The 19,297-nt window shown below is 44.3% G+C and overlaps 1 protein-coding gene across 2 annotated transcripts; it reads left to right on the top strand.

Annotated features, from left to right (window-relative positions):
* Positions 1 to 489: 489 nt before the first annotated feature.
* Positions 490 to 14,439, top strand: vps39 (VPS39 subunit of HOPS complex). Of its 2 annotated transcripts, none has more exons than XM_052086577.1 (24): positions 490 to 1,065; positions 1,475 to 1,540; positions 1,799 to 1,863; positions 1,937 to 1,979; positions 2,072 to 2,166; positions 2,258 to 2,356; positions 2,433 to 2,525; positions 2,985 to 3,168; positions 3,946 to 4,066; positions 4,168 to 4,288; positions 4,599 to 4,725; positions 6,039 to 6,181; positions 6,361 to 6,501; positions 7,483 to 7,624; positions 8,060 to 8,146; positions 9,721 to 9,794; positions 9,873 to 10,089; positions 10,180 to 10,308; positions 11,590 to 11,692; positions 11,751 to 11,796; positions 11,900 to 12,049; positions 12,193 to 12,327; positions 12,490 to 12,581; positions 13,564 to 14,439. In XM_052086577.1, the coding sequence occupies exons 1-24, from the start codon at positions 993 to 995 to the stop codon at positions 13,640 to 13,642; spliced, it is 2,625 nt and encodes an 874-aa protein (XP_051942537.1). In that variant the 5' UTR covers positions 490 to 992; the 3' UTR covers positions 13,643 to 14,439. The 2 variants fall into 2 exon arrangements, with proteins under 2 accessions (XP_051942537.1, XP_051942536.1); XM_052086576.1 differs by having other exon boundaries at positions 4,596 to 4,725.
* The last annotated feature ends 4,858 nt before the right edge of the window (positions 14,440 to 19,297 follow it).

The following is a 19,297-nucleotide window of genomic DNA, read 5'->3' as shown; positions in this document are numbered from 1 at the left end:
TGACAAATCTTTATCTTGGACTCCTTCGAGTGGTATATGAAAAAAAACATCACAAATTTAATTACCCAAGGTTGTATTATAATGTTACCGTGGTGTCAACTTTTTCTGATAAAGTACAGTACATGTTATGCAATGTTATTCGAGCTTGTCAATGGTCCAAATATAAGAAAAGGAGGAGCTGTTGATACACAATAATCCCCTTCTAGTTGAAGAGTAAGTGACGCGTCCCCCTAAAAAGTTTAAAAACATAAGCGACATTTTCGTCAAAATAAATATACTCGTTTGTTTCACTATTTTTGGACTAAACGGTTTCCGTTGCTTATCACGATACTGTATTAAAAAGCTTGCTTTTTGACAGAACAAAAGAAAACACAAAGTAAGCAAAATTTTAAGATTTGCTGTTACTTTAAAATGTACTTTCAAAATTGACACCATGTCGGTGTCAAAACTAGCTCATGTGTGAACATTGCGTCTTTAATTCGCTCCTCGTGAGCGAGTTGTGACGCAAGTCACGTGCTGCTTCCAGTCAGCTGAACTCGGGAGGAAGTCGCTTCGAGCTAACGTGGCTAACTAGCCTGCTAACAACAACATTAGTCTGGCTTCTTTTTTATTGACATTATTGACAGGATTTCACTCGTGATTGTTGTTGTGGACATAAGTTCGTGGCTGGACTTAATGTTACAGTTGGTGTGGTACGAGGCGCTGGGGTTTTCGCAACTTCTTAGCTAGGGAGCTAACAGTTGTTTTGATTTTGCACATAGTTTGACTATCAAAAGAAATTCTGCCTTGTTGTTTTGTCTTTTTTTTGTGTGCGTTGTGAACATTCAAAAACGACTCCGGTGTGTTCGTGAAGGCTAAACTACCCAGGTTGGTTCATGAAGGCTCCGCCACCACTACCACCGTGACCAGCGGCCACTCAGTGGAGCACTCGGCCGTCGAACCTCGCCTTAATTCCGGCTTGGAACCACCGGGGCGACCCGCTGTGAGTCAAGATGCACGACGCGTACGAGCCGGTGCCGATTTTGGAGAAGCTCCCTCTCCAGATTGACTGTATGGCGGCCTGGGGTGAGTTTTAACCTCTCAGCCACTCCCAAACAAATGGTGCTTGATCGTATTTAAGTGTTCTTATTATTATGTTACGTGCACTTCTACTACCTGTTCACCTCAACGAGGACCGTAGGGTCTAGTAAAATAAAATTGTTCCAGATTTAATCGACAAGAATTATCGATACAGTAATTGATTCCTAAATAGGTCGCTCGTGACAGCCATGATAAAATGAGGGAACCTGCTCTAAAAGCGAATTAAAACGAACGAAATTTAAGAAAAACAAAGTTAAAAAAAATCACGTCACTCCTGTGGATAATTTACCTTTGCTGTAGAGGCTGGAAATTTCACTCAAAAGAAACAAATTTCCTAGAAAGTGCCGTACCACGCCAGTGAAATAACCAAGGTGGCATTGCTTTCTTCCCACAGAGGACTGGCTGCTTGTTGGTACCAAGCCCGGACATCTCCTTTTGTACCGGATTAAAAAGGATCCAGGTGGGAATATGAATGGTTATTAAATTTGGATACAATGTAAGAATTTTTTTCCCCCCACAATTTGGAACAGTTCCCAACTGTCTTCATGACCATGACAACCAGAGCCGTTGCCATAGAGCAAAGGCTATTCACCATTGTGATATTCATAAACTTTTTTACCCCCCCCCCCCTAGCAGCATACAATACATTTAAAAAAAATAAGAGGTCAATTTCACCTTCCACAAATGCTTGTGTGATTGCAATAATTTCTCCTCCTAGCCACCAATCTCTTTGAAGTCACGCTTGAGAAATCCAACAAAAACTTTTCCAAGAAGATCCAGCAGGTAAGCGATGACCTTCAGCATGTAGGCCAATAATCCTCGATCTTCATTTGCACACCGTCCGCCCCTTTCACAGCTCTACGTTGTCTCGCAGTACAAAATACTTGTCAGTCTTCTGGGTAAGACACCCACGCCGACCTTCCATTTTGAATTTCTCCCTTCGTAGTTTTGATGACTCATTATTCTCGCTTTTTCGACATTTTCCCCACAGAGAACAACATCCACGTCCACGACCTGCTGACGTTCCAACAGATCACCGTTGTGTCCAAAGCCAAGGGAGCTACTCTCTTTGTATGCGATCTCCAGGTTGGTAAAACTCCCACTCAATGTGGGAGTTTGCAGTTATGAAACTGCTGGCAGGATTTGAAATTGTGATTGGGATTCTTTTGGTTTCCAGCAAAGCAGCTCGGGAGAAGAGACACTGAGAATGTGTGTTGCTGTGAAGAAGAAGCTGCAGATGTACTACTGGAAGGATAGAGAGTTCCATGAGCTGCAGGTAGAACGTGAAACATCTCAGCGGTCGGTTTTAGATTATTTTCCAACCTGTCCTTTTTTTTTTTTGCATCTGTCAGGGTGAGTTTGGCGCTCCGGATATTCCAAAATCTATGGCCTGGTGCGAGAACTCCATCTGCGTCGGCTTCAAAAGAGACTATTACCTCATTCGGGTATGCATATTTAAACTTGTTTCCATTGTATCCATTCGAGCTGGGGAAAATCCCAATAAAATCTCTACATTTTTCTTTCATAAAAATCATGTTCTTGTTTTTTCTTTATTTTTAACGCTCCTTCGCTTATTGAAAAAACAGTGACGTTATTCAAAAAAATGTTTTTTAAATTACTCCAGAGACAAAAACGTTTTCAAACTGTTTCTATTTTTAAATAGAATTTAAACTTAAATAGATTTAAACGATTAAATCGATTGCTGATGAATCGGTATGGCCCTTTTTTACCGTTGCAAATATCCTAATCGAGATCAGCCCTTTGACCAAATTCCTTACCTGGCAACAGTGATTCAATTGAGAAGCTCTTCAAAGCTTCCGAAGCCACTCGACAATAATTAAAAAACTGACTGCGGCAGCCCCCCGGTGTCCATGCGTGTTATTAAGTGACATGGCTGTCTCCAGATGGACGGACGGGGGACCATTAAGGAGCTCTTCCCTACCGGCAAACAGCTGGAGCCGCTGGTCACCCCGTTGGCCGACGGCAAGGTCGCCGTCGGGCAGGACCACCTCACCGTCGTGCTGAACGAGGAGGGCATTTGCACCCAGAAATGCGCCCTGAATTGGACCGATATCCCCATAGCGATGGGTGAGAACACATCAGTACACTCAGAACCCAAGGACCCAGTCGGGCACATAAGTTTATTTCAAATGTTAAAAGTGGCCAAACTCTTGCATCGCTTTCACGCACAGTGATACTTTGTGATCAAAGTTGAATTAGTTCTGTGACCATACAGTAATGGCCGTCGATTTGTCGCAAGGGATCAAGAATATACCACAGAACATTGATTTAACAAACCCGGAACCACAGAGAGCCTCGGATTCAGGAAATGGTGTCAAATCCTCCTATAATGCCGCCTTGAAAGGAGCCGATTAAGTCTGATGGTTCCAGAATTGGCCACATAAATAGACGGAGACAAGAATTTTGTACTTTACTGGGTGATTTTAGTCCATGACAAAAAGTACTTTGATGTAGGTTCCACTGTATTGCTTTGCCCTGAGCACAAAACCAGCAAATAGGTGAGTTTTTCAGTGAATGGTTGAACAGGTTGAGGGGGGAAAAAAAATCAGCCAATAGGCAAATTGTAAAAACTTCGTTGTATATCAAGGTTTTGCCTTGTGCGGGAACTCAGGAAAGGGTCAAAAATCGACCAAAAATCTGCTTTTTATGTTCTTATTTACATTTCTGGAGGCTTAAATAATCATTTTTGGTCCTATGGACCCAGTACAACAATCCTTTGCACATCACGCTGCGTGAAACCTTAACAGCGTAACAAATAAATGTCTTGCCTCACGTGCCGTATCGTGTTTGACAGGTATGTGTTAGCCACTAACCAAAAGTGTATTTTCACACCCACAACACCAGAGCACCAGCCACCGTACATCATCGCGGTGCTGCCCCGCTATGTGGAAATCCGGACCTTGGAGCCCCGGCTGCTGGTGCAGAGCGTTGAGCTGCAGAGACCTCGTTTCATCACGTCCGCCGGGTACGTTGCACCATTGAAAAGGAAGCCGCCCGGAACATAGTACAGTACCATCATCAACAATTCAATTCAAATTATTATTATTTTTTTTTGCCATTTCTTAGACCAGACGTTGTGTACGTGGCCAGCAACCATTTTGTGTGGCGCCTGGTGCCCGTCTCCATCGCCACGCAGATCCGGCAGCTGCTCGAGGACAAGCAGTTTGAACTGGCTCTTCAGCTGGCAGTGAGAGGAAAAAAAAAATTTAAAAAGGGATTGTGAGAGCCCACTAGAAAGATTTAGGCCCAGATGACAGTTTTACTGGTTGACTCAAAATTTGGTCAACTTTTCTGTCATAATGGGACGCACGAAAAAAAACATTTTTTTTCCTGCAATCGAACATTTTTGTTTGATTCCAGGCCCTATACTTTGATGAAGTCCTTTTAGGGAATTAGCCCAGATCATTTTGAGGATTGCCCATGAAAAGTGGTGCTATGACGTCTTGAATTCAGTTGTATTGCTGTTTTTTTTCCCCCTTTCTCCTTCCTGCCAGAAGATGAAAGACGACTCGGACGGCGACAAGAAACAGCAGATCCATCACATCCAAAACTTGTACGCCTTCAATCTGTTTTGCCAGAAGCGATTTGACGACTCCATGCAGGTTTTTGCCAAACTGGGCACAGGTACGTGGGACTTGCCGCTTAATGCGGTTTTCCACTCGGCTAACATTTAAAAAAAAAAAAAAAAAAAGAAAAAGAGGGCCCCACTCTGCCTTGTTTTTATTTTGGCTTTTATTACATCTTGATTTTCACTCAACCGCAGTATTACAAAGTGCTATACACAGAGAAAAAAATTATTCATACAACAATAAACCAATAAATTAATAACAAAGACGGTAGAAAGCACAAAAACAGTCAAATTAAAAATCAAGTCTCATGCTGAGTCAAAAGCCAAAGAATAAAAATTGAGTTTTGAGACCACTCTTAAAGATGGACAGCGAGAGTGCTTGCCGAACGTTTAGCGGGAGGTCATTCCGAAGAGAGGGACCGGCAACGGAACCCCACCTCCCCCGATCCCCTCCGACCCGCCGCTCAGTTCTCGGTACCTCCAATAATGTCAGCTCCGCAGACCTGAGGCACCAGGCAGTTGCGTCAAGGGTGGAGGAGGTCAGGTGTGGCCAGGCCATTTCAAGATTTGAAAACAAATGATATAATCTTTAAAAGGAACTTTAAAATGTAGAGGGAGCCAGCAGCAGCATTCTGGACCAACTGGAGACACTTAATGGAGGATGGGCTGACTCCAACTGCATTACAATAATCCAGCCGAGATGTGACAAAAGCATGAATTATCATTTCAAAGTGCTCTTGTGAAAGGAGAAGCAGGAGCATTGCGACACGCACTGGCGCACTGTCCGCCATCCTCAAAGTAGAAATTAGTCACTAACTTTTCATTATTTCTGGGGGGCCATATTTAAAATGTCATTTTTCCGAATAGAGGGCGGCCCGGTAGTCCAGTGGTTAGCACGTCGGCTTCACAGTGCAGAGGTACCGGGTTCGATTCCAACTCCAGCCTCCCTGTGTGGAGTTTGCATGTTCTCCCTGGGCCTGCGTGGGTTTTCCCCGGGTGCTCCGGTTTCCTCCCACATTCCAAAAACATGCGTGGCAGGCTGATTGAACACTCTAAATTGTCCCTAGGTGTGAGTGTGAGCGTGGGTGGTTGTTCGTCTATGTGTGCCCTGCGATTGGCTGGTAACCGATTCAGGGTGTCCCCCGCCTACTGCCCGAAGACAGCTGGGATAGGCTCCAGCACCCCCCGCGACCCTAGTGAGGATCAACCGGCTCGGAAGATGAATGAATGAATGAATTTTCCGAATAGTCTCAGGCCACGTGAGAAAACAGGCGCCGCAAAAGCCCCCCCGGGCCACACTTTGAACACCTTTGTTTTGACAAAGACCGACTTGAAGGCCGACTTTCCCCCTTGGATGTTCTCTGTGCAGATCCCACTCATGTGATCGGCCTGTACCCCGACCTGCTGCCATCCGATTACCGCAGGCAGCTGCACTACCCCAACCCTCTGCCGGCGCTGTCCGGGGTGGAGCTGGAAAAGGCTCACCTGGCACTCATCGATTACCTCACCCAGGTTTGTCTTTTGCGTACACGTGTGATGGGAAGTAGCAGTCGGGCCAAGTTCAGTCGTTTTTACGGCTTGCGTAGTTTAACGCGTGTCCGTTAACAACGTGGATGCAAATTAAGAGGCAAAAATAAATAAAAAAATTGGATTTTTGTGAAATGACTGATTGTCATTCGATGTGATGGCAGAAACGCAGCCACCTGGTGAAACAGCTCAACGACTCGGACCCGTCCACCACTTCGCCGCTCATGGAGGGCACGCCCACCATCAAAAGCCGCAAGAAGCTGCTGCAGATCATCGACACCACGCTGCTGAAGTGCTACCTGCACGTAAGTACAAATCGTTAGGTCCTAAAGCCCAGCAATGGAAAGACGATAAAGGTGCCCAACTAAAGATAGCGAGGTGTCCCTGGAATTCCATACGGGATCAAATAGAAAATTTGACTGAGCGCCCACCGCCAGATGCTTCTCTTTAGAGGCCCACAAATTCCGATCTAATCCGAGAGGACGGGCCGGAGGCTACCGGAAGCTCGCGTCAGGAGTCTGCATCTGATTATGTAGACAACAAGCAGCACACTGTGTGAGGCAATCAAAGAAGTCACCTGCTTCCACTCCGGGAGGTGAAACGCACAAAGCCAAGGGTGTCCAAACCCACCGCAAGGCCGTCCGTTTCCATTTCCTAGCCTATGACTGTGGTTACGTCATCTTCCCAAGGTGGTTTTCCAAAGTCTTAGACCCATGAGTGATGCGATAAATAAAAAAAGGAGCTGACTAAGGCGTGTGATAGACAGAAATGAATCTGTAATGCACTTGACGTGCTTTCTTTCTTCACCGGAGCATTTTAGCTCGCTATTTTTGAACCTAGTATTGAGCCTAACTACCGTATTTTTACTTGCTAATTTCGATTGAAAAATTCATAAAGTGAAAAAAAAATATATACAGGTATATACGGTACATTTAAAGCATCCAGACTTTTAGTCAGCTCAAGTGCCCAAGAGAATTCTTTGTTTTGCTCTGGAACTCTTTTTGTCACTATCTGTGAAAATGACCGATAGATTTGTAAAAAAAAAAAAAAAAAAAAAGGATGTTGACCATATTTGGACATGGTTGTGGTGAACATTACGATATGAAGGAAATTTGTGAAAATTTGATTCGTTGTAGTTTTGGACCCATCTTGAGTCAAATTAAAGGTGCCAATGTGCCTCTTGCGTCCTACGATTTTTGTGTCCTGAGGATTTTTGGGGGGTGAAACAAAAAAAGAGTTTGGACAACGCTGACGTAAAACTTTTTGTACGTGTGTGTGTGTGCCAGACCAACGTGGCCTTGGTTTCGCCCCTCCTGCGCTTGGAAAACAACCACTGCCACATCGAAGAGAGCGAGTACGTCCTCAAGAAGGCGCATAAATACAGCGAGCTCATCATTCTTTACGAGAAGAAAGGCCTGCACCAGAAAGGTACCTCACTCAAAGCGCACCACAACGCAGTAGCAAGTACTGTCAACGCGACACGGATTTGGATTCAGATTTGTCCCAACTGGAAAATACAATCATTCATTTAACCCATAGAACTTTTTGGGCACATGTATTTTCTTAGAGCGTTCCCAAATACACTGCGGGTCCTCTAATTTGTTCTCAGTGGACGACATTTAATCGACACTTTATTTTCGCTTTGAATGGACGCACGCCATCAGGATCCGTTTAACCTCCGAGGAGTGCCCCGCCCCCCGCATGTTGTCGTCGTGTGACATCATTCTCCCGTCACTTTGCCGCTGATTCGAACCATCTGCACCAATTAGGCGTGTAATGACAACCAGATGAAGCGGCGCTTCCTTTTTGGACCAATCTCATATCTTGCCCTCTTCCTCTTCTTCTTCTTCTTCCTCACATCAGCTCTGCAGGTTCTTCTGGACCAGTCCACCAAGGCCAACTCGCCTCTGAAGGGCCACGAGCGCACCGTGCAGTACCTCCAGAGGCTGGGTGAGCGTCTTGGTTTCCATCCATGCATGTTTTTGGAATGTGGGAGGAAACCGCAGTACCCGGAGAAAACCCACGCAGGCCCGGGGAGAACATGCAAACTCCACACAGGAAGGCCGGAGCCAGAATCGAACCCACGACCTCTGCACTGCGAGGTCGATGCGCTAACCGCTTGGCCGACCGATCGTTACATTGTTGATTATTTTTGACAAAGAATTCAGACGGTCAACCATGTGACAGGCAGCAATCGACATATTGACCCGGAAGAGTCAACATTTTGACAATTTAACCTTGCATGTTTGGTCAAATTCAATAGTAAAGGGACAAGTCAAGTCAACAGTATTTCTAGAGCACTTTCAAAAAGCCATCGCTGCATACAAAGTGCTGTACATGGAGCCATTTAACATGCACAATAAACAGTAAGACAAATCGGTAATAAAGGCGGTAGAAAGCACCAAACAGTAAAACCAAAAACAAAACTAAGTCATGCTGAGTCGAACGCCAAAGAATACAAGTGAGTTTTGAGAACCAGACACAAACCTCACGATGGCTTTGAAATATCATTAATAAAGGCGGTAGAAAGCACCAAACAGTAAAATCAAGAACAAATCCAAGTCATGCTGAGTCGAACGCCAAAGAATACAAGTGAGTTTTGAGGACCAGACACAAACCTCATGATGGCTTTGAAATATCATTAATAAAGGCGGTAGAAAGCACCAAGCAGTAAAATCAAGAACAAATCTAAGTCATGCTGAGTCGAACGCCAAAGAATACAAGTGAGTTTTGAGGACCAGACACAAACCTCATGATGGCTTTGAAATATCATTAATAAAGGCGGTAGAAAGCACCAAGCAGTAAAATCAAGAACAAATCTAAGTCATGCTGAGTCGAACGCCAAAGAATACAAGTGAGTTTTGAGGACCAGACACAAACCTCATGATGGCTTTGAAATATCATTAATAAAGGCGGTAGAAAGCACCAAGCAGTAAAATCAAGAACAAATCTAAGTCATGCTGAGTCGAACGCCAAAGAATACAAGTGAGTTTTGAGGACCAGACACAAACCTCACGATGGCTTTGAAATATCATTAATAAAGGCGGTAGAAAGCACCAAGCAGTAAAATCAAGAACAAATCCAAGTCATGCTGAGTCGAACGCCAAAGAATACAAGTGAGTTTTGAGAACCAGACACAAACCTCACGATGGCTTTGAAATATCATTAATAAAGGCGGTAGAAAGCACCAAGCAGTAAAATCAAGAACAAATCTAAGTCATGCTGAGTCGAACGCCAAAGAATACAAGTGAGTTTTGAGGACCAGACACAAACCTCATGATGGCTTTGAAATATCATTAATAAAGGCGGTAGAAAGCACCAAACAGTAAAATCAAGAACAAATCCAAGTCATGCTGAGTCGAACGTCAAAGAATACAAGTGAGTTTTGAGGAGGGCTTTGAAGATGGGCCAGCGAGGAGGCTTGCTGAATGTTCAGTGGAAGACATCTGGAAATGGTGACCCTGAAAATTAATCTTACGGATAAATATTTTTGTTTTTGTTTTCCTGCGATTCCTGTCACACAGGAGTTGAAAATCTGGGCATGATCTTTGAGTTTTCCCCGTGGGTGCTGAAGATCTGTCCTGAAGATGGACTGAAGGTACGTTTGATGCAACCTGTTGATTTCCTCGAATCTTCACAAAGAATAATCTCCCCCCCACCCCCCACCCCTCCCAAGATCTTCACGGAGGACCTGACCGAGGTGGAGACGTTGCCGCGGGACAAGGTGCTCAACTTCCTGAGTGAGGGCTTCAAGGAACTGGCCATCCCATACTTGGAACACATCATCTACGTGTGGGATGACAAGGGCCCAGAGTTTCACAACACCCTCATTCAGTTCTACCTGGAGAGGGTCCAAGGCCTGATGAAGCAGTACCTCAACTCACTGCCGGAAGGTCTCAGTCCAAACACCTAAAACAGGCTTACGCACTTGATACGCAGTCGGTTAGTTTCAACATTTTTTTTTTCATATAATTTCATGTCAGGAGTCGCGGCTGTGCCAGCGGGGAAGGAGCAAGGCGAGCTAGGAGAGTTTCGAAACAAGCTGCTGTCATTTCTGGATATTTCCAGCAGTTACGAGCCGGCGCAACTCATCAGCGACTTCCCATTTGACGGTAAGCAGAACAAAAACTGTTTTGTGTTTTTTGCTATTGTAAAGTGTCCTTGGGTGTCTTGAAAGGCGCTTATAAATAAAATGTATTATTATTATTAAAAATAGGATCACATTTTTACCTCATACTGTCCGGAGGGAAGTGTTTCCAACTCCACATCTTTCTTTACTCCACGGGAGCCATACGATATTTTGTTGACTCAAGATTGAAAGTCCCGATGTTTTTAGACAATAGAAATAGGTCGGTGAGATACGTTCGAGTAGGCCCGTTTTGTTGAATATGATGAGCTGTCATACTTTGGTTTGTGTGCAGATCAATTTAAAATGAAAATGACAAAAATGGTCACAGGACAGCGATTATATGCTTCCCAGTTTTTGTGACGCATCGTCAAAAGATTTTTAGGGGCCCCTAGTTTGCTATTTTTTTTTTACATTCCACAAGAAATCTTGAAATTGATGATTTTTATCCAACGCCGGATGTATGTGAAACCTTTCATGGTTTTTTTTTGCCCAAGTTTGCACCCTCAAAAAAAAACACAGCCTCATTTCTCTTGACAACAGCATGCAACAAAATAAAAAAAACTTTGAATAACTTTTCATCTTGAACATCATTAGATGAAACGCCCAAAATTTAAAGACGATCGTATAAATTCTCTCCACGGGCTTTGTGTGCAAAATTTGGTCGGTTTCCATTCATCTTTCGGCCCTCGAAAATGTGAATCATTACGGACGATAATAATTTTCCACAGAACAAAAAGGACCTTGTGCAGTGGTTGCTATCCATTATTTGGTAAAGAAAGAGGATTTATATATATTCATTCATTCATCTTCCGTACCGCTTGATCCTCACTAGGGTTGCGGGGGTTGCTGGAGCCCATCCCAGCCGTCTCCGGGCAGTAGGCGGGGGACACCCTGAATCGGTTGCCAGCCAATCGCAGGGCACACAGAGACGAATAACCATTCACACTCACACTCACACCTAGGGACAATTTAGAGTGGTCAATCAGCCTGCCACGCATGTTTTTGGAATGTGGGAGGAAACCGGAGCACCCGGAGAAAACCCACGCAGGCCCGGGGAGAACATGCAAACTCCATACAGGGAGGCTGGAGCTGGAATCGAACCCGGTACCTCTGCACTGTGAAGCCGACGTGCTAACCACTGGACTACTACCGGGCCGCCCCAGGATTTATATATATATATATATATTTTTTAAATTTGAAGAATAATGATTTTGAGATGCGAGGATTTTGCCCGACAGTGACAATATGTCTAATCTCTCCCAAGGTCTCCTGGAGGAACGAGCGCTGCTCCTGGGTCGCATGGGAAAGCACGAGCAGGCGCTCTTCATCTATGTGCACATCCTGAAGGACACTCGCATGGCTGAGGAGTGAGTACACACACACACACACACTGTAGAAATATTGCAATTTTTTTTCTCTTCACAGATACTGTCACAGCCATTACAGCAGCTCCGTGGAAGCCGATAAAGACGTGAGTTGGTTTTCATTTTCAGTTCGACGTGGAGTGTAGCCACAATGATAGCCTATGGCAAAAAGAGAGTTGTCACAAAGTCGCGCTCCGTTCCCCCCCGCAGGTGTATCTGTCCCTGCTGAGGATGTACCTGTCCCCTCCGGACGCGCACTGCCTGGGGCCCATCAAGATGGAGATGTCGGAACCACAGGCCAACCTCCAGGCCGCTCTGCAGGTCCTGGAGCTGCACCACAGCAAGCTGAACACCACCAAGGTAGAACATGTGGAAACCCGCATTGATTCATTCCGAGGGTGTCAACTTTGGACTCGGCATAGAATATACTGCACTGTATTTGTTTTTTTATTCACGAATGTCATTCAAGATTTGATCGCTATTTTAATTGTTCTTGTATCCAGGCCGTCAACTTGCTGCCAGCCAACACTCAGATCCGCGAGATTCGAGGCTTCTTGGAGAGTGTGCTCGAGGAGAAGGCTCAGAGGAAACGCTGCAACCAGGTGCTCAAGAGTCTACTGCAGGCGGAGTTCCTCAGGGTGAGTGTAGACCGGCTTTTCCCGTTCTCAGAAGTTGTTTGCCGCCCTTGTTTAATTTCATTTGAACCTTGGGCCTGATCATTTCCTTGTGTTTTTATTTCCTCCAAGTAAATAGTTCTGGGTTCAGAACTGAACATGACGGTTTTTGTTTTTGTCCGTCAGGTGCAGGAAGAGCGCATCTTCCACCAGCAGATCAAATGCGTCATCACGGAGGAGAAGACGTGCAGAGTGTGCAAGAAGAAGATAGGAACCAGGTAAACTTTTCACTCATGTTGAAATGCAAGAATATTTTATAGCCACTTGTTGAGAAATTTGATCTTTAAAAAAAAAAGCCACATTTGGTCATCGTGACTTTTTAATAACTTGGATGCAAGTAGTGGGTCGAGAGGGATTCCGTGGTGCCACAATTGGTGCATGCAGCTCCAGCGGCGTGGCACATGACACGGCATGGCAGTTTTTTTATTTTTACGCAAGCGAAAACCGGTAACCCTGTTCTCTAAGCTAATTAACGTAAACACAGCTTTGCTTATCTCTTGGCCTTGACATGATAGTGCTTCATCCGCCGTGTAGGTCTGTCTGGCTACATGTGTTGCTTCACCGTTTTTAAAATTATTATTATTTTTATTTTATTTATTTATTTTTTTGCTGAGAGCTAACTGCAAACTTCAATGCTGTTTGTGGAATTTTGCATTGTGTGTTAGCATTAACCTAGCAGAGAAACCACGCGGTTGTTCCACGCCAACAACTTTGCCAAACATTATTATGTTGCTGGTAAACTGTTAGCTCACTCTTGTAGTGTCAGTTTCACTACAAATTTATACGGACACTACAAGGCATAAAAATTAACAATATATATATATATACTGACACTACAAGGGACAAAAAAAAACAACTTATTTTATCATGTTCTCCCCGGGCCTGCGTGGGTTTTCTCCGGGTGCTCCGGTTTCCTCCCACATTCCAAAAACATGCGTGGCAGGCTGATTGAACACTCTAAATTGTCCCTAGGTGTGAGTGTGAGCGTGGATGGTTGTTCGTCTCTGTGTGCCCTGCGATTGGCTGGCAACCGGTTCAGGGTGTCCCCCGCCTACTGCCTGAAGACAGCTGGGATAGGCTCCAGCAGCCCCCGCAACCCTCATGAGGACAAGCGGATCGGAAAATGAGTGATGTCCAATTTATGACCCATCCATTTCGCGGCTTCCCACATTCCAGAGCGGCTGTCTTTGTGTCTCGCAGTGCGTTTGCCAGATATCCCAACGGCGTGGTGGTGCACTACTTCTGCTGCAAAGACCGCAACGCATGTCCCACCGAGTAACACACCAACACGTCATCCTGTTTCACGAAAAACTAAGAAATGAAATAAAAATTCAATCCCCCATCGCCACCCTCCTTTGGAAACGCTCCTGGAATTTCACGAGAAATGTTCTCAAACCCTGAGATGTTTTTTGGGGAGAACATGGTGGCCTTTCCCTGCTGCCCCACCACCCCTTCCCGCTGCCCCCCCCTTTGACATTTGTAGCCGTACAACAAAAGGAAGAGTGAAAATCGTGACTTAAAACAGGACGCCACGGACATGATCGAGGACATTCGACTGTTAACGCCTTTTTCGGACTCAAGATTGTACGCAAGGCGGTTTATTTTCTGCTCGCGTGAAGAATTGTGTTTTAATTTTTTGGACCTGCTAAGATATTCACCTTCAATCACAACTGTACATTTTTTTTACCGCTGTTAAAGTCTTTGAAGGAAACCCAACGGCGGGATTAATCTAGTGCAGCACTTTGAAGGGTGGACAAAGTTTATTTATTGCTTGGAGAGAGGTACTTGGAATTTGAGTTACAAATGTTACATTTTTGCATTTCAGTGTGATTGTTATTTAAAACAAACAAGAAAACAAAACCACACTGATACGAAAACAAAACAAGCACTGAATGTTTCATTGAACTGCCATCACTGCATCCGACACGCCTACGATAAATGTTTGCACACGTCCTGCTCCACTTTTGTAACTTATTTTCAAATGTGTTTGTCTGCCTTTAATTCCTAATAAAACATTTTGCAGCAGGATGTTTGACTGTTATCCTCCAGACTCAATAAAGTAACAGAGCAAACCGATTTCCTGTGGCGTGTTGTTCATGTACAAATACAAATGGAATATATATATTTTTTTTGTTAGAGTTTTACTTGGGGGGTATGTTGACCAATTTAGTTGGAAATTGGACCAATTACTTCTGTCCAACTCTCCGGCTTGCTTGTTAGTTAGCTCTCATGCTAGCTAGCTAGCTCGCTTGCACCAGTATGGTATTATATGGACATTGTGGACTTACCGTATGTATACCGTTTAAATCTAAAACTGAGCATTTTGACCATTTTCATCGCCATTTAACCCATTTATTAAATTTAGATATTTAAAAAAAAATAGAACGCTAATACAACTTAAAAGTTGTATTTATTGAAGTGCATTACCTTTTTTGTACCAACTAAATTTTCACTCGGAGAAAATCGACACAAATATTTTACTGTTTGAAGTGTGATATTGTGAGAGCGTGCTTTTTTTGTGTGTGTGTGTAAGAGAGAGTGCAAATCTGCGTTTGTTTGTTTTTGCGTGAGAGTGAATTAGCTTGTGTGTGACTATTAGAGTGTGGTCTGTGTCGGAACCTGCGCGTGTGTACTTGTACGTCTGCTTCTTCGTGTGTTTTATATCCGTTATGTTTTTCAAATCTTGTTTTTGGTTCGACTAAATTCACAGACGATTTTTTAAAATCCATGTCCCTTCGAACGCAACGTGGTTCCCATGAGTCAGCACTCATGCTCAAATCGTCTGCTATCATCATCGTAGTGTGACGGTTTCGAAGGCAACCACCCAGCTGTCACCGATGCGGGCCAGCTGGACCTACACGACCGCTCACACAACACCTCGCTGGACGCCCCGGCAACCGATGATGTCACTTCCTGCCGACTGTGTTCCTCGTGTGGAATCTGACGTCTTGCTGTCTATCCTGCAAAAACCAGCGGGTGCCGTTCAGATGGTAAATGGTGGAAAAACCGGCAGTGATGTTCTCATGTGATGGAAAAGCGCGAGCGCGTGTGTATGTCAGCGTCGGTGCGCACAAATGTGTACCTGTCTCTATGGGAATTTTGTTTCCACACGTGCTGAAAGCAGCCCATGATTCATTGGGATCACTTCGTAGACAATTCTTCTATCCCCAAATCCGTTTCCACACCGTTAGCGAAACAGCCGGGATTTTCCTACCTTTGCTTTTCACACAGAGACCAGCAAGAGGAATGATTCTGACACTGCTTGTCTGCACTTCCCAGCCTGTAATTAATCTGGATTAAAGATGTAACGTAACAAAATGTGGCGAAAGTGCGGCCCGGAAAAACAAGATGATAAACTGATAAACCCCAAATCGAGTTAAACTGTTCTAGTGCGCTCTTGTGACATTTATTTAGCTTTTTATCAGAAGGCTGCAAGGTTTGCGCTTTTTCGGACTGCTATTTCAAACTGTTCAAAATTCCCTACAAAGTGGCTAAGTCGCTGAGGAAAAACAATGTTTAACTGCAAATAAATTCCTGATATTCTAATGGGCTTTTCTGACATTATTTAATAATTACTGAGTGCCCTTTGGAACAGTTCATATTTCCCTCCTGGTTCTGATTAACGCTAAATAAAGTTAATCTGTTCTAGTAGGCTGTTCCTGTTGTTTCTGTAGTCACGTGTATCGTGATCTCATTTTTCAAATTACAAAATCTTGGCTTTTGATCAAGGGCGTGTTGACTTTTTATATCCACGGTAAGACAGGTCTTTGACTTTACATCGGACGTGTCCCAACAGGCTTCACGCCCTTGTGTGTGAAGCATTTCTCATAAAATTATCTTTTTTTTAACCAGTGTGCACTGTGCACACCACTTGTGGTCTCGCAGCGGACCCCCTCCCCCTCCCGCTTCTGCCCTAAACGCTGACGTCTTTGGGAACAAAGCGTCATTTACTTTGACGCAGACAGACGCGGAAAGGTGCCCAAACCACCCCAATTGGAGGGGAGAGGACGTGCCAACACATCTGGGAAAATAAGAATCCCAAAAATATAATTCAATTCATGTTTTTAATAGTCCATATTATTGTTTTTAATTCATTTGACCGTGTTGTTTTTGGGGTTGTTGTTTTTAGATTGAAAGCCTTTTTTGTTGCTGGTGAGATTTTTACTGTGTTTTTACTGGCTGTCTGCCTGTAAAAACAAATTCCATTTCCTTTTTTTTTCAATGGAGAAAAGTCCGCATGAGCACTTTGTTACGTGTCCAGGGGAGCCTCTGTGCCCAAATATTACTGCTTGCTCTTTGACACCACTGTTGTTTGCGTAACACACACACACACACACACACATACGAACACAAGACAGAACTTGTAAATATTGCCGAGCTGACTTTGCACTGTTATCATGCAGGAATTCCATGTCAGCCTGTGTGTGTCTGTTGCTGTGTGTCCGGGCAGTTCCTCCCAGATGGGACAACCCCACTGACTCTCCACGAGGTCATTTCTTTTCAACGTTATTCTCTCACTCTCACTCTCTCTGTCTCTGTCGCTCTCTCTCTTTCTCTCTCTCTCTGTCACTCTCTCTCGCCCGCTCCCTCTCTCGCTCTCTCTTTCTCGCTCGCTCTGTCACTCTCTCTCTCTTTCCCGCTCGCTCTGTTTCTCTCTCTATCTCTCTCGCTCTCTGTCGCTCTCTCTCTCTCTTTCTCGCTGGCTCTGTCACTCGCTCTCTTGCTCACTGTCTCTCTCTCGCTCTCTCTCTTTCTTGCTCGCTCTGTCACTCTTTCTCTCTCGCTGTCTGTCGCTCTCTCTCTCTCGCTTGCTCTGTCACTCTCTCTCTGTCTCTCTCGCCCTCTGTCGCTCCTCACTCTCTCTCTCTCTCTTTATCGCTCTCTCTCTCTCTCTCACGCGCTCTGTCACTCTCTCTCTGTGTCTCTCTTGCCCTCTGTCGCTCGCTCACTCTCTCTCTCTCTTTCTCGCTCGCTCTGTCACTCTCTGTCACTCTCTGTCACTCTCTCTGTCGCTCTTTCTCGCTCGCTCTGTCGCTCTTTCTCTCGCTCTCTGTTGCTCTCTCTCTCTTTCTCGCTCGCCCTGTCACTCGCACTCTCTCTCTCTGTCTCTCTCTCACTCTCTCTGTCTCTTTCTCGCTCGCTCTGTCACTCTCTCTCTCTGTCGCTCTTTCTCGCTCGCTCTGTCGCTCTCTTTCTCTCGCTCTCTGTCGCTCTCTCTCTCTCTTTCTCGCTCGCTCTGTCACTCGCACTCTCTGTCGCTCTCTTTCTCGCTCGCCTCGTCGCTCTCTCAGGGGTGGGGTGGCCATTGGGGAATTTTTAGAAAGTATGTTCACTTTCCCGAACGGCCCGTGTATTTCCGGGGCGGTCCTGGCCATCATAGCCACAAGTAGCCATCCGCTGCCCGTAGTCCAGGTCTCTGTTTTGTGGGAGGGGCATTGTTAAAATTAAATGTTCCTTTCTTTTATTGGCTATGTTTTTGGTTGCTTTTATTATTTCCTTAGAGGGTGTGCTTTTGCTGTTATTTAGATTTGGAGAAGAGATTTGGTTTCATACTTTGATTTGGTGTTACTATCATTTCAATGATGTTTGTGTTGTTGTTTTTATTCGTGTTTTTGTTGTTGCTGTAGTCGTTTACAATCACTTTAAAATATTTTGTTGTACTTTCTAACCATAAATTTTTGTTGTTGTTAGTGATTATAGAGTACGTTTACCGTTGGCCATGTTTTTACTCATCTTTGAGTTCAGCAAAAATTCTGCCTACCAACAAGCGTTTGAGTAAGTCTGTTCAGAATCCGACCCACTCGGTGGTAAACATTCTTTTCAGATTTAAAATGTAAAACTTGTTTTTTTTTGTTGTGTTCAAATGCATCGATTTCAGTTGAAACGAGAATGTTGAGACACTGATGGCAAACTGGAGCTTGACTTCGCTGTAAACCACACATGCGTGCACCCAGTAATCTTGAGCGGGGAACGTCTTTGGCTTTCCTTCCTGTCCCGCCTTTGCTGCCCGTTGCTGCTTTTATTGTCTTTTCTCCCCCCCCCCCCCCTCCATTTTTCAGAGTTCAAAATGGGAGATTTTAACCAGTGTGCCACAAACCTAACAATACAGCATGTGTATACAGATTCTGGATATCTCTTCACAATCATGCAAAACGCACAAATCTGAGACACCCCCACCACCACCACGCACACATTTTCTGTCCAATCGAAAAGATGTAATCATTGCCATAGAAATCACCAACAACAGACTTTCCAGGATTTTATGTCAGCCTTCAAACTCAAACGAAGTTCGCCCACTCTCCCCAAATTCTCACAGAGCATAAACGTGCGCACTGCATGTGCACGGATGACCCCCGCGCGCTCCAAAGCTGGCTGCCAAACCACAGATAAATCAACATGTTTTTTTTAATAAATGAAAGTGATAAGTCAGTAGATAAAGTGTTCCACTGAGACGAGTTCATCTGTTGTGTGGAAAGGTCCAAACCAGGCCACAGACACTTTCTGCGATACGCCCAAACAGAACATTTTTGCCTGCAATACATTCCGATCAAATGTTGATCTTGTATTTCTATGCTTATTTCTTGCAGGACATGAGACTGATACAACTGAAACAATATTGATATTGTGATGCACATATTGTTATATCTAGCGTTGAAACTGTATTGATACAGTTGATTGAAATACCGATACTGCAGTGCCATATCAGTTTTCTTGCGATACATTGTTGATACTGCTGGATCAAATGTCGATACTGAGATGGATCACGATTTCTTGTGTACATTATTAATACAGCTGACTCGGATACTGATACTGTGATACAGTATCGTTAGTCTTTCCAGACAGAATTGATACAGCCAGATCAAATATTGATATTGTGATTTATCGCATCTTCATTTGTTGTTGCACTGAATCTTTTTTTGTTTTGTTTTTTTGT

This window comes from Hippocampus zosterae, chromosome 14, assembly GCF_025434085.1.
Source record: "Hippocampus zosterae strain Florida chromosome 14, ASM2543408v3, whole genome shotgun sequence".
Lineage (NCBI taxonomy): Eukaryota > Metazoa > Chordata > Actinopteri > Syngnathiformes > Syngnathidae > Hippocampus > Hippocampus zosterae.
This window is presented reverse-complemented; position numbering and strand designations above follow the sequence as displayed.

What these genes read in the sequence shown, in the direction of transcription:
- vps39 (XM_052086576.1), top strand. Translation starts at nt 993, where the DNA reads ATGCACGACGCGTACGAGCCGGTGCCGATTTTGGAGAAGCTCCCTCTC. An exon ending in TTTCCAAGAAGATCCAGCAG is followed by an intron (nt 1,864 to 1,936) that starts GTAAGCGATGAC and finishes CCCCTTTCACAG; the next exon opens with CTCTACGTTGTCTCGCAGTA. An exon ending in AATACTTGTCAGTCTTCTGG is followed by an intron (nt 1,980 to 2,071) that starts GTAAGACACCCA and finishes TTTTCCCCACAG; the next exon opens with AGAACAACATCCACGTCCAC.